This window comes from Botryllus schlosseri, chromosome 11 (genome assembly GCF_051294905.1).
Source record: "Botryllus schlosseri isolate E-star chromosome 11, Bs_hap1, whole genome shotgun sequence".
Classification (NCBI taxonomy): domain Eukaryota; kingdom Metazoa; phylum Chordata; class Ascidiacea; order Stolidobranchia; family Styelidae; genus Botryllus; species Botryllus schlosseri.
The window spans coordinates 27,340,326-27,355,789 of NC_137246.1; the positions used below are offsets into that span (position 1 = coordinate 27,340,326).

The 15,464-nt window shown below is 39.3% G+C and overlaps 5 protein-coding genes across 5 annotated transcripts in view; all 5 read left to right on the forward strand.

Annotated features, from left to right (window-relative positions):
* The window catches only part of LOC145449724 (atlastin-2-like), a 214,325-nt gene that overhangs the window by 157,420 nt on the left and 41,441 nt on the right, over positions 1-15,464 (forward strand). The window lies entirely within an intron of this gene.
* Positions 1,550-3,371, forward strand: LOC145449563 (uncharacterized). The gene is made up of 4 exons (XM_080327956.1): positions 1,550-1,787; positions 1,848-1,962; positions 2,128-2,186; positions 3,171-3,371. Exons 1-4 carry the CDS (start codon positions 1,614-1,616, stop codon positions 3,261-3,263), a joined length of 441 nt encoding a protein of 146 aa, XP_080184082.1. The 5' UTR covers positions 1,550-1,613; the 3' UTR covers positions 3,264-3,371.
* On the forward strand, positions 8,868-11,381 carry LOC145449747 (SREBP regulating gene protein-like). Its single transcript, XM_080328169.1, has one exon. The coding sequence runs from the start codon at positions 8,961-8,963 to the stop codon at positions 9,603-9,605; it is 645 nt and encodes a 214-aa protein (XP_080184295.1). The 5' UTR covers positions 8,868-8,960; the 3' UTR covers positions 9,606-11,381.
* LOC145449738 (nucleic acid dioxygenase ALKBH1-like) lies at positions 11,548-13,529 on the forward strand. Its single transcript, XM_080328160.1, has one exon. It carries the CDS (start codon positions 11,695-11,697, stop codon positions 12,616-12,618), a length of 924 nt encoding a protein of 307 aa, XP_080184286.1. The 5' UTR covers positions 11,548-11,694; the 3' UTR covers positions 12,619-13,529.
* LOC145449751 (signal recognition particle 14 kDa protein-like) lies at positions 13,434-15,200 on the forward strand. The gene is made up of 2 exons (XM_080328177.1): positions 13,434-13,696; positions 14,788-15,200. The coding sequence occupies exons 1-2, from the start codon at positions 13,434-13,436 to the stop codon at positions 14,993-14,995; spliced, it is 471 nt and encodes a 156-aa protein (XP_080184303.1). The 3' UTR covers positions 14,996-15,200.

Here is a 15,464-nt window from a genome sequence, read left to right on the forward strand (position 1 = left end):
AATTCCCCCCGGGTTGAAAAAAGTTTCCGAGCGCTACAATCTCATATGACTAAAAATGAAAACCTCAAAAATTTACCGGATCAGTTTTATGAGTATCAAAAGGACGATGACGTATTCGCGAATTTTATTATACACGACAAGAGTCAAGAATACAAATCCCCGTTTTATCTGAGGTACAAAAACAAACTTGAATTATTTAAAAAATCTATAACTTATCAAGAAGGAAATGACCCCGGACTATGGCCAACAACCAACAAATATTTTTCAGAGTCATTTTTTACCAAAATTGAAAACGTAATATTTCCAAGACTTGGTGCTTCATCTGGACTTTTACTCGGCAATCTTGATCGCCACGCCACAGGAACTGATTGCCCAAATGCTGTTTATCAAAGATTCGGCAGGGAATTTGAAAAAAATCCGCTCTGCTAGTATAAAAAATAATTTGCAATCAATTTGTGATTGTAACCGCACACAGGGTATTATAGAGCAGCATTTTTATGAACTGAAAAACATATATTTGGACAATACAAGATGTAGCAAAATTGACAAATTCATTTTGAAATACCACAAAGAAATCGTCACGTCATCTAAAATATTCGCGGATAGTTTATTACATCGCGGTTTCAAAAGAAGAAGGAAAACGAAACTGACGAAGGAAACACAACAATTGGTGAAGTCGACTTTCAAAAAAAAGAAAAGAAGGCAGACTGGCTGCTTTACCTCCGGAGAACTATCAAAAACATTGAAATTCGACAACGAGCCTTGTAGAAAGATCGGCAAAAGAAAAAATGAAGTAAGTTCGTCGTGGTATTTTAGTTAACTTTTGTATAATATACTTTATAACCCTAGGAACTAGAATTACTTTGGACGAAAGGAAATGAAGTGGAAATGGTAGCTGCATATATTTCCTCAACTACGCTCTTCATGGGAGATTTGGGAACCTTGCGTCCAAACGAATGGTTGAGCGGTGAAGTAAGTCGTATTAATTAATTGACTATTGAATATGCCTAGAACTAAGAGCAGTTATTGCTGCAGTTCGAACTCGTATGGTGATTATTTACAACGCAGGTCATTGATTACTATCTGCACATGCTGGCTGACTCGAAAACATATGTGCTGGATTGCAATGTAGCGACTCATATCATTTTCAGTTCGGATGAAGAGCTAATCCGAAGGCAATCATTGCGAAAGGTACACAATACACACACATCCATATTATTTCAATAAATAAGTCTATGACGATGATTATCAGTACGGCAATATACAAAGATATCGTTGTGATCCTGTACGCACGATAACGATGCTATCGAAATGCACGGAGCACTGTACACCGAAAGTACTTTGCAATCATCTACATATGTTAACAGGTGAAATTCGATCACTACGGAAAGATCATCGGTGCAGTGAATAAGTTCCAACACTGGATGCTGCTGGTTGGTCACGAATTTCGAATTGCATATGATCGTTCGGCAATTCCAATAAAGCGCATTTATGTATGTACAGGTAATTAATATATCAGATGCCGAAATTTCATTACTAAATCCACTCGGGAGTACAAAAAAAACCACCGTAGCTGCGGCAGAGAAATTCAAGTAAGATTATTTCACTTAGTCATGACTATCATATCAATTGTACATAAGAGTACCACATTCATTTTTAGGAAGTATCTGCAAATCAGGAGCGAATCGGTCGATTGTCAATCCATGACGTCAAAGCAATGGAGTATCAGAATGTACGATCATTGCATTCAGCAAGATAGTTACAACTGTGGCGTGTATGTCTTGAAGGTAAAAAAAAGTTGAGATTTCATTTTACGAAGTGCCCGTCATAGATAAGATTTTCAAAAGTATGCAGAACAAGTTTTGAGGAGCACAGCTTTATCATTGGCCAGTATTCCAAATAAAGAGACTGACCTTCGGAGATATCGGCACGAAATCGGCAGGCAAATATTAGACGAATCAGGTAAGGACATCTATATCGAATTAGATAAATGGAAACAGTAGTTCTATATCGATCAACATCATACGTAGTTAATCGGTTTCTTCGATTGTCACAGGGTCATATTGTCTTGTTTTGTTTTGCGGGTAATATATCTATGCTAACGAATCTTATGCCTTCCACATTCAGATCCGATCGCCGATATCTGCAGCTTTTGTGCTGACGCATCAAAGCTTGATTCATCCTGGGTATGAGTCTTCCATTATTTACTCCAATTATGACTATATTAATTAAAAACATATCATAAATATATCTGAAATATATCTCTACGATACAATGACCATTTCTATATCAGTGTTGGGATGACTCGAGTCAGACTCGAGTCACCTTTTTCGTCTGACTTGACTTGACTCGAGTCACTTTGCTAAAATGACATGACTTGACTTGACTCGACGCTTCAGAAAAGTGGATTGACTCGTGACTCGGAGCAAAATTCACGAGTCAATTTCAAGTCATCAAGTAATCGGTGTCGATAAAAATCGATGTATCTTCCAGATGTTCGGATTGTCCGCGAACCGCTAATGTAACCCCTGAGAGCGACCAATCATTCAATGATCGTGTGTTTTGCTGAGCCTCCATTGTTCTCTCATAAATTAATCGATCACAAACGAAGTGATCGAAGCTTACAGCTAGACGTTGTCGTAAATTAATAGTAAAATAATTTAATACCAAAATATCCATCTCTGTTCTTACTTTAGCCAAACCTCTTGTTTTATTGGAATTTAACTCGAATATAGTTATATACTCCTCAAACATTTGGCGCAGGCTCGAATTTTATCTTATCAATATGTCAATGGGTAATGTATTGCATCTTAGTAATTCGTTTCTCAATTTAATAGTTCTACGTATATGTGAGCAATACAGCGACTTCTTGCATTTAATTCTATATTCGTTCATCGGTTCAGAATCAATGACCACTCAATCTGTATTTCAGAACCTAGCAAAATGCAATGACGTAATCATGCCTCATACTTCGAAAAGGCAACTTGACTTGAATTGTGACTTGACTCGTGACTTGACTTGACTTGACTCGACTTGACTCGAGTCACCTTTAAAAATCGATTAACTTGACTTGACTCGAGTCAAAATGTGCAATGACTCGAAATGACTCGTGACTCGAAGGTAGTGACTTGATCCCAACACTGTTCTATATACCATAATATGTTTGACAGGAGATGTGCCAAGGATGCAACCGGAAATACCACTCGACATGCGCACGGGACACAGTGAATGGAAATATATTCTGTCCTATTTGTCAGCCATGAGTGACGACTGGAAATCTCATGAGGATTTTAAAAATAATTCATGTTTCTTTTGCTACAATGTACATATTAAATTCGTTGCATCTTTAACTGGTGACGTATACCTGCTGTTACGATATGTATGATGATTGCTGAGAATTATTAATATTATTATTAATGAGGAGTTTTAAGTGGCGCGTGCCGCCGTTTCCGGCCTTGTGCACCACGGACAAAATATGTTATCAAGATGATTGCTGATAGTTACCAGATCCAGAAATAAGGTCCGAAGTCTGAAACCAGTTTTAGAATGCTACCTCGATCAATAAATGGGGAGTGGTCCTCCGGAAAGGTTGCGAAGCTTGAATCTGCTTTTTAAATGTTCTTTGGGACCCCTTCTATCCATATATGGGGGAAAAGTTCTTCCTACCAATTCTATTAAAGGTGAAAATCGACATCGCGTCTGGCACATCTGAATTCCCGTATTAGGCAATTTCGTACATAATTTACGCGTGGATATATTTCGATGGTTCTCGCCTCCACGCAGGTCCCGAAGCATGAAACTGCTTTTTAAATGTTCTTTGGGACCCCTTCTATACATAATAGGGTGATACGTTCTTCCTACCAGTTCTATTAAAGGTCAAAAACTACATCACGTATGGCACATCTGAATTCCCGTATTAGGCAATTCCCGACATAATTTTCTTTTGGATATATTTCGATGGTTCTCGTCTCCACGTTGGTTTCGAAGCGTGAATCTGCTTTTTAAATGTTCTTTGGGACCCCTCCTATTCGTAATAGGGTGATAAGTTCTTCCTACCAGTTCTATTAAAGGTTAAAAACTACATCACGTATGGCACATCTGATTTCGGGTATTAGGCCATTTCCTACATAATTTACGCGTGGATATATTTCGATGGTTCTCGCCTCCACGCAGCTTCCGAAGCATGAAACTGCTTTTTAAATGTTCTTTGGGATCCCTTCTATTCATAATAGGTTGATAAGTTCTTCCTACCAGTTCTATTAAAGGTTAAAATCGACATCGCGTCCGGCACCTCTGATTTCGGGTATTAGGCCATTTCCTACGTAATTTACGCTTGGATATATTTCGATGGTTCTCGCCTCCACGCAGGTTCCGAAGCATGAAACTGCCTTTTAAATGTTCTTTGGGACCCGTTCTATTCATAATAGGGTGATAAGTTCTTCCTACCAGTTCTATTAAAGGTTAAAAACTACATCACGTATGGCACATCTGATTTCGGGTATTTGGCCATTTCCTACATAATTTACGCGTGGATATATTTCGATGGTTCTCGCCTCCACGCAGCTTCCGAAGCATGAAACTGCTTTTTAAATGTTCTTTGGGATCCCTTCTATTCATAATAGGTTGATAAGTTCTTCCTACCAGTTCTATTAAAGGTTAAAATCGACATCGCGTCCGGCACCTCTGATTTCGGGTATTAGGCCATTTCCTACGTAATTTACGCTTGGATATATATCGATGGTTCTCGCCTCCACGCAGGTTCCGAAGCATGAAACTGCTTTTTAAATGTTCTTTGGGACCCGTTCTATTCATAATAGGGTGATAAGTTCTTCCTACCAGTTCTATTAAAGGTTAAAATCGACATCGCGTCTGGCACCTCTGATTTCAGGTTTTAGGCCATTTCCTACGTAATTTACGCTTGGATATGTTTCGATGGTTCTCGTCTCCACGCAGGCTTCGAAGCATGAAACTGCTTTTTAAATGTTCTTTGGGACCCGTTCTATTCATAATAGGGTGATAAGTTCTTCCTACCAATTCTATTAAAGGCGAAAATCGACATCGCGTCTGGCACATCTCAATTCCCGTATTAGGCAATTTCCTACATAATTTACGCTTGGATATATTTCGATGGTTCTCGCCTCCACGTAGGTTCCGAAGCATGAAACTGCTTTTTAAATGTTCTTTGGGATCCCTTCTATTCATAATAGGGTGATAAGTTCTTCCTACCAGTTCTATTAAAGGTTAAAATCGACATCGCGTCTGGCACATCTGAATTCCCGTATTAGGCAATTTCCTACATAATTTACGCTTGGATATATTTCGATGGTTCTCGCCTCCACGTAGGTTCCGAAGCATGAAACTGCTTTTCAAATGTTCTTTGGGATCCCTTCTATTCATAATAGGGTGATAAGTTCTTCCTACCAGTTCTATTAAAGGTTAAAATCGACATCGCGTCCGGCACCTCTGATTTCGGGTATTAGGCCATTTCCTACGTAATTTACGCTTGGATATATTTCGATGGTTCTCGCCTCCACGCAGGTTCCGAAGCATGAAACTGCTTTTTAAATGTTCTTTGGGACCCCTTCCATTCAAAACAGGATGATAATTTCTTCCTACCAATTCTATTAAAGGCGAAAATCGATATCGCGTCTGGCACATCTGAATTCCCGTATTAGGCAATTTCCTACATAATTTACGCTTGGATATATTTCGATGGTTCTCGTCTCCACGCTGGTTCCGAAACATGAAACTGCTTTTTAAATGTTCTTTGGGACCCGTTCTATTCATAATAGGGTATTAAGTTCTTCCTACCAGTTCTATTAAAGGTGAAAATCGCCATCGCGTCTGGCACATCTGAATTCCCGTATTAGGCAATTTCCTACATAATTTACGCTTGGATATATTTCGATGGTTCTCGCCTCCACGTAGGTTCCGAAGCATGAAACTGCTTTTTAAATGTTCTTTGGGATCCCTTATATTCATAATAGGGTGATAAGTTCTTCCTACCAGTTCTATTAAATGTTAAAATCGACATCGCGTCTGGCACCTCTGATTTCGGGTTTTAGGCCATTTCCTACGTAATTTACGCTTGGATATGTTTCGATGGTTCTCGTCTCCACGCAGGCTTCGAAGCATGAAACTGCTTTTTAAATGTTCTTTGGGACCCGTTCTATTCATAATAGGGTGATAAGTTCTTCCTACCAGTTCTATTAAAGGTGAAAATCGACATCGCGTCTGGCACATCTGAATTCCCGTATTAGGCAATTTCCTACATAATTTACGCTTGGATATATTTCGATGGTTCTCGTCTCCACGCAGGTTCCGAAACATGAAACTTCTTTTTAAATGTTCTTTGGGACCCGTTCTATTCATAATAGGGGGATAAGTTCTTCCTACCAGTTCTATTAAAGGTGAAAATCGCCATCGCGTCTGGCACATCTGAATTCCCGTATTAGGCAATTTCCTACATAATTTACGCTTGGATATATTTCGATGGTTCTCGCCTCCACGTAGGTTCCGAAGCATGAAACTGCTTTTTAAATGTTCTTTGGGATCCCTTATATTCATAATAGGGTGATAAGTTCTTCCTACCAGTTCTATTAAATGTTAAAATCGACATCGCGTCTGGCACCTCTGATTTCGGGTTTTAGGCCATTTCCTACGTAATTTACGCTTGGATATGTTTCGATGGTTCTCGTCTCCACGCAGGCTTCGAAGCATGAAACTGCTTTTTAAATGTTCTTTGGGACCCGTTCTATTCATAATAGGGTGATAAGTTCTTCCTACCAGTTCTATTAAAGGTGAAAATCGACATCGCGTCTGGCACATCTGAATTCCCGTATTAGGCAATTTCCTACATAATTTACGCTTGGATATATTTCGATGGTTCTCGTCTCCACGCAGGTTCCGAAACATGAAACTTCTTTTTAAATGTTCTTTGGGACCCGTTCTATTCATAATAGGGGGATAAGTTCTTCCTACCAGTTCTATTAAAGGTGAAAATCGCCATCGCGTCTGGCACATCTGAATTCCCGTATTAGGCAATTTCCTACATAATTTACGCTTGGATATATTTCGATGGTTCTCGCCTCCACGTAGGTTCCGAAGCATGAAACTGCTTTTTAAATGTTCTTTGGGATCCCTTATATTCATAATAGGGTGATAAGTTCTTCCTACCAGTTCTATTAAAGGTTAAAATCGACATCGCGTCTGGCACCTCTGATTTCGGGTTTTAGGCCATTTCCTACGTAATTTACGCTTGGATATGTTTCGATGGTTCTCGTCTCCACGCAGGCTTCGAAGCATGAAACTGCTTTTTAAATGTTCTTTGGGACCCGTTCTATTCATAATAGGGTGATAAGTTCTTCCTACCAATTCTATTAAAGGCGAAAATCGACATCGCGTCTGGCACATCTCAATTCCCGTATTAGGCAATTTCCTACATAATTTACGCTTGGATATATTTCGATGGTTCTCGCCTCCACGTTGGTTCCGAAGCTTGAATCTGATTTTTAAATGTTCTTTGGACCCCTTCTATTCATATATGGGGGAAAAGTTCTTCCTACTACCAATTCTAATAAAGGTGAAAATCGACATCGCGTCAGGCACATATCAGTTCGCATATTAGGCGCAATTTCCGACGTAAGTTACGCTTGGATATATTTCGATCGTTCTGATCTCCAAGATGGTTCCGAAGTTTGAATGTGTTTTTTAAATGTTATTAGGGACCCCTTCTATTCATATAAGGGTGAAAAGTTCTCCCTACCAATGCTATTATAGCTGGTGAAAAACGACTACACAATGTAGCCTAGTATATATCGTTGGTGCTTATTTACTGAATGGTCACGAAGTCTGAAATGACTTTATGAATGTTATATGAGACCCTATTCTATTCATAACAGGGTAAGAAGCCCTCCCATCATTCGATATTTCATGTTGTTAACGACAACAAGTGTGACACATCTGGATTCGGGTACTAAGCAATTTCAGATATAATTTGCAGCTACATATATCTTGATATTTCTCATCTACGGAAAGGTTCCGAAGATTAATATGACTTTGTAAGTGATATTTAAGTACATTTCTATTCATAGCAAGGTAAGAAGTTCTTCTTTCTTTGACTGTGATATGTTAAAAACGACATCAAGTCCGACAAATCTGAATTCGTGCATTAGGGAATTTCCGACGTTATATGCGGCTATATATATAATCATTGACTCATATTTTTCATCTGAACAAGTCACACACAATGTACACAATGCGATAAGACACAATGCCATGTAATGAACAGATAGGAGGATGTCGAATAACACGCAGTTGTGATCCTTTTAAATTCACATCCACCTCGGCCTAGAGTGCCCGATGTCACAGTTCTCTTTGATGTTAATCTTTTTTTTTTCGAAGTTGCGGCGCATTCTACTAGTTCTTGCGCATTCCTTGTGAGTGACTTCTTTCGTCGAGGCTTTTTTCGCCGTAATAACGGCGACAGCGGGGAAGAGGGGCCCAGATAAACCTCCGATGGGTCCCTAGATTGGTAGGCGCTTATCGTCACCACTACGCTATGTCCCCCGCGATATATTTCGATGGTTCTCAGCTCCATGCATCTGCCGAAGTTTGAAACGGCTTCCAATATGTTGTTTAGGATACCTAGTATTCGTAAAAGGATAACAAGCCATTCCAACTCTGGCTATAATGTATTAAACACGACATAAATGCAGGGTGAAATTATCTGGCAACCGCTTTTTATAATATGCGAAAATTTTCCAATCTGAAATATATAATGCTCCCATCGTAATAATCAGTGTTTCCCATATTGCGTACTTTTTCTAATAGAATCACGGTGGTGAATATGCGTCGCCATTTTCTGCCACAACCACAGTGGTATGATTTTGACCAAACGAGATACCGGAGGTCGTTTATACTGATAAGGACGTGAGTGCAAAACTAACCGTGGCACGGCTATGGTACACCCGCGTGTATTCATTAGACAGCGGTGGGTACTGGGCGCTATACTCGGCACATCGATATTCTATTTCACATACAACATAGCCCACCTGCCCCGTGATTTGCGTCTCAAAGAATCGAACTATGTGCAATTTCGTGGCGAAAACTCCGTCGACATGGACGCTGTTTTGCGGAAATTAAAATGGCACTCGGAGCCTGCAAATTCGAGCACAAAGGCGGCGGATAAGTCTCGAAAGCAATGCAAAAACTCTGTTCAAGGAAAAGAACTAGTTGCTGACAATCGGGGGTATGTGTGTCGCAGGGATGATTTAACATCTCGAGGTTGTTGTGATACTGACGCAATATTCACGAATCGTTACGATTGTGATTCCTGCGCTAAATCGAATTGTTGTGTGATATACGAGCATTGTATATCGTGTTGTATGCGACCTGACCAGAAATTTCTCTTACAAAGCGTAATTAAAGGTGCATTATCTCCCTTGAGCAAAATGTTATACACAAATATCGATAATCAGTTTGAACTTTGTATGACCAAATGCAGGACATCCTCGTCTAGTGTTCAACAAGAAAATACATACAGGGACTCATTTCGGAAGCACTGTTACGGCACGTCTCCGCCGGAGTTACATTTAAAATTATAATCGATTATGTAAAAGTTTCTCAAAGCAGTCTCAAAATTTGCCAATCATTCTTGCACATCCTCTACTCTGAAAATTGATTCTATGTTCTCTAGCTTTTGAACTCGTGCTTTGAAGCTATGAAACTGAATGAACCACCCTTGGTTTGCTACACCAAAGAAGGCTAGCTTACAAACATGACTAATATTCAGTCGAATAGTATATTCCTACTGAAATATACCCAAATATTTTCGGCTGTGTCGATAAGTGTGTGCCGAAAATATTCGGGTTTATTTCAATATGAATATACCATTCAATTTCTTATTGAAGTTCTGTGCCTCCAAGAAGCTCTTCGAATGAGTAATATTGCGATATTTTTCGCAGTATTGTTGGTCAAAACAGGGCTCGTTGTGTGAAAAGATGATCAGTATAGCCTTTTGGAATACATGCCGTTCAAATATGCAGTCTTTTGTCCGTGAAGTGATATACATGTAAATATGTATCATTGGTATGTATTGATTTCTCTATAAAATGATACTTGTATATCATTTGATCGGTATTTTAATAATATGACAATTACACATGATAAATTGTATGATTATGTATCGCCTCCGCAATTTTGAATGTATGATTTTCTGTGACGTTTTATGAACTATGTTGAATTAATATGGCCGCTTTTTGATTAACATGAATATGATAAAGAAATGTCTCGAAGTATAACTATCTGTGAATCCGTGCACCCATACGTGTGGTTTTTGTGGTATCGCCAATTGCATGTTGCTCGTAATAGTCACGTATCAAGTATACTGGTAGTTGATTGAAATATGGACAAGATGTTGAAGATATTATTACCCAGTGGCCTAGACCAGAGTTGTAACCAAGTCACTGAGCTCCGAGTCACAAGTCAATCTCACTTTTATAGTTTCGACTCAAGTCGAGTCATTTTCAATTCACCACCGAGTCAAGTCCGAGTCCAAGTCATCGAGCCGAGGTTCGAGTCCGAGTCATGGTATTATGACTCGAGTCCGAGTCCAAGTCATTGTGTTGACTGCTCAGTTTCCAGTTAAAGTCTTGTTAAACCCACTTCTACAACTCTGTTTGGTGATATCGAATAGTTCGCATTTATAACATACAATTTTAACAGTTTCTGGTCGCATTTTCAAGCACCAGACCAATCGACCAAATCCCAATAGGGTGGTTACTTTACTGTTCTTCGAAATTACCATGAAATGCCGGTCTTGGCCGTCTGAGTCTCGAGTCATATGACTTGGTTTGAGTCATGCGCAATGACTCGAGTCCAAGTCGAGTCCATCTGTGTATTGAGTCATTTCAGTATTTTGTGAAAATGACTCGAGTCAAGTCGAGTCATCAGAAAATCGTGACTCGAGTCATTACAACCCTGGCCTAGACCTAACAAATGTGTGGGTATGTTTGATGCTTTTCATTAGTAGATTCGATAATAATATTTTGTGTGTACAAACATCAGTGCAGACAAAATTGTAATAATACACAGGGGATAGTATTCATCAATAGACATTATGGTTATCCCTGCCTATAGGCTACTGTGTTACTGCAATACTGATCCTCACTGTATGAACCATTGAGCATGTTATAACAGTATCGTGATTCTGTCACTATCCAATTTCCATGGGCTGTTAAGCATGAAATGGATCTTCGATGCTTTGTTGTATCTTTAATGTAGATTGCTATGGTTAACTTCATTTTACTTGAAATTCCTATTGCAATAGCGCTTACAATTTAAAATACTTCTGTCTTTTAAGTATTTGAATTTCTTGATAGGCTTTTACACTACAGCACAAATAACTATTCTGTATGCTTGGAGCATTATGAGTCGTGTTATTCACACTGTGAAAGCCCGCGTACCGTCGATAAAATTTCCAGCAAGAGCAAAGTGGACACCAAAGCTACCTGAAGCTCCTATTCAACACGAATCCGTGACAATTTCAAAGCCACGTGTCACGACATTCGAACCGGATACCATAGAGGTGTTTCGCGTCGTACCGCAAAGATTTCGGAGAAGACAGATTGATATTAAGGAAATGGAATATATCGACAGAGGCGGACCAGAGTAACAAATAATCGATTATATATAATGGAATCTAAAGACGATGTGATGGATTATTTTAAAATAGATTTTAAATATTACAAGCAACGAGCTTCTGTCCCTAGCTATAATGATGTTCTAGACTTTGACGATGTTGACTCGGTGCTCCGAAAAGCTTCCAAAGTGTCATTGCTTGAGAGTCCTTCGATAAAGAATATGTCAGACACTAAGAATTGGGAAGCGTACCATTTGAATACAGTTCCTGGGTTTTATTTCATCAAGAACGTACTCACGAGAGAACATCAGCTCTACTGGGCTAGGCGTAGCCTGTGTGACTTCACAAGGTCGCCTAATGTAACAAACCTCGACCAATTCCAAGCTAAAGAATCTGTTGATAAGATGTGGGAAAACAGTGAGTCTGAGTTCTTGACGAAATCGAATTTCAACATACGAGAGTCGGAGATTTGGGCTGTAAGATGGGCGACTCTCGGGTATCATCATAACTGGAACACGAGAAATTACAGTAAGCGTCATAGGTCTAATGTACCCGATGATCTGGCTGCAGTGTCTGGTAATATCGCGAATGCTCTTGGATTCGAAGATTACAAAGCAGAGGCTAGCGTCGTTAATTTTTATCACTCAAACTCCTCACTGTGTCCGCATCAAGATTTATCAGAAGTAGACTTGACTTATCCTCTGATATCAATTAGCTTGGGACTTGACGCGATATTTCTGATTGGCAGCGACATAAAAACAGAGAAGCCGGAAGCTTTGTTCATCCGCTCTGGAGACGTGGTTGTTATGAGTGGAAAATCGCGGACTGCTTATCACGCTTTGCCCAGAGTCATGGAGACTACGAAGATGCGGCTTGATGATGAATCTGACTTTTTGTCTTGTTATTTGATGAATTCACGTATAAATCTGAATGTGAGGCAGGTGGAATCGGACAAATCGGTCTTGCCGGAGGACTGATCTGTTTTGAAGTTGACTGAACATTAGGGTTGTTCAAAATTGACTTTTTTTTTCGAATTTCACTGGCTATGTGATGAAACTGTTAGGTTGCCTTGAAAATTTGGATTTATTTACCCATGAAGTTGTTGCGTTGTCAACAAATAAACGATGCTTAACAAATTTGACCCAGTTCCAAACCGTAGAAGAGTAGCCTAGTTATTGCAGTGGCATAGCTACAGGATAGAATTTGCCAACGTAAACATATATTTTTTTCAAATCCAATGACTTCACTTCAATGCGTTGGAATTGAGCCAAATTTGTTTTGTATCGTTTTTGTAGACAAAATGACAATTTCATAGGGTAGCCAATGAATTTTGAAATAAAATGTAAAAACTAGTAATTTTATTTTTTTGAATAAACATACTTTTTACTCTTAAAGCTTTGCTTCTGCAGGTTGAAAGAGAACTACATTCGACGTGTATCGCTTTTTTAGGTAACCTGAAAATTCTATCAATTTGCCAGTAAGAATTTGGAAAAAAATAAGTTTTGAACAACCCTACTGAACATCAAAGATTTACCTCATAAATATACAATAATTTATTGACTGTGCTTGTCTCGACAACGTGTTACCAAATCAAAGTGACTTTCTCTCCAATCTGTGTGCATTAATTTGGAAACTGCCACATCAAAATTGCCAAAATAACCGTTGCGGTACCAGTATGTAAATTGAAGTTTGTGTCATTGTGTGCATATTTTGCAATTATTGATATTTTGTTCGAGCCAACTTTATGTGATGTAATCTCCTAACATTTACCTGATAAAACAGTTGAACGCATATGACAGTGTTTGGCGGACTATCGTTGATGAATTACGATTACTGTTACATAGTAGCCTACTGTATTTTCACCCGTGTGCTCTGCTCTCAATTTCAGGATACATATGCTGTAAAAATGGTGCTCCTGGAAAATGACACGTTTTTAATAGAGCTCACGACGTTGTACCAGAAAACGAGAAACTCCGGTTCCGTGAATCTGACGATGAAAAAGTATGACGGTAGGACAAAGCCAACTCCGAAACCAGATTCGAAGAAAAGGGTCAAGTAAGCATCAACACAATTTTTGTAATGGAAATCTTGTGTAGTCTTACTGGGTATGATGAGCAATGAAATGGAATTTTCATTCAACCGTAATCATTTGAATACTACATTCATACAAGCTAGGTTGGCATATATTGTGATAAAACCAACCTAGTTTCTGCCGACAGGAGTTCTTGTATCATCTAAAATAGTACATTGAGCTCTGGTTGCCTTGATTATTCGAAATCTATGCATGTGACATCATAATCAGTGATACAATTGTTGACACACAATGTTCTTTCCCATTCTCTACTAATTGCTGACGATTACCCCTGGCGAGTGTCAGCCGAAAATATTCATTTATTTCAATATGAATATATTATTCCATTGTATATTGAAGTTCTGTACCTCCAGAGGTCTATTGATCCGTAGAGGTTGTAATGACTCGAGTCACTTTGTGTATTGACTTGTACTCACCCGATTGGGGAAGACTCGGCCGAGTCATATATGACTCGAGATATTCTATATGACTTGATTCGAATCTTGTGTAACAGGACCTATACTTGCAAAATAGGCCCAGGAACCAGGGTTGTAATGACTCGACTCGGGTCAATCTGTGTATTGACTCGACTTGGACTCAGTCATTGCGCATGACTCGAAGCAAGTCATACGACTCGAGACTCAGACGGCCAAGACCGACATTTCATTGTAATTTCGAAGAATAGTAAAGTAACCACACTATTGGTACCGGTGCTTGAAAACGCGACCAGAAACTGCTGAAATTGTGGAAAATTAGTGTATTATTAATGCGAACCATTCGATATCACCAAACAGAGTTATAAAAGTGGGTTTAACAAGGTTTTAGCTGGACACTGAGCATTCAGCACAATGACTTGGACTCGGGTCCTGATACCATGACTCTGACTCGACTATCTGCTCGCTGACTTGAACTTCACTCGGTGGTGAATTGAAAATGACTCGACTTGACTCGAGTCAAAACTAGAGTCATATCTATAAATGTGAGACTGTCTTGAAGAGATTTGTGACCATTCGGAAATTGAATAACAAATTCATATTGAAATTAGCCCAAATAAGATTTGTTATCTCATTCCTAGGCCTGCATCTGCCCCTGAACCAATTCAACAGGACCTGTGCTTAATCCGGGCTAGCAACGGCAAGAAAAAGATCAGTACTGTGGTCAGCGCAAAAGACATCAACAAATTTCAAATGGCCTACACCAGCGTGTTACGGGCAAACTTTGACGCCTTGAAGAAGAGGGAACGGAAAAAGGCGAAAGTTACAAGCAAAGCGACCACTTCGTAGTTACGTGCAATCACACGACCATACTTCTATAGTCGTTCGTCGCGGGCGATATATAGTCCTATGCAAGGATACAGCTTCCCAATTGGACGGACTCGTCATACAAGCTATTGTATGAGATGTTTTGTGTGGGGTGCTCGGAATATGCTGCTGATGGATTTGAACAATGTCTGGGTGTCAGAATAAATTTTTATGTGTATCCGAATAATCCGACTATTTGAGCTGGGGTGCGCATCGTAGGGTTACGCCTGTGGTCATAATGACCCGAGTTGCAATTATTTGCTGACTCGACTTGAGTCAATATTTGTGTTGACTTGATTGTAGGGTACGCTGCACAACTGGTAGATGTGAAGACACAGGAGTTTGGAAATTTTGAATTCATTATATAAAAATTCCGAATTGTACTGTCGACCCCACCAAATAGTTAAGTTGTCTAAAAGCACGATTCGTAACAATTTTTGCTCAGCCTCCA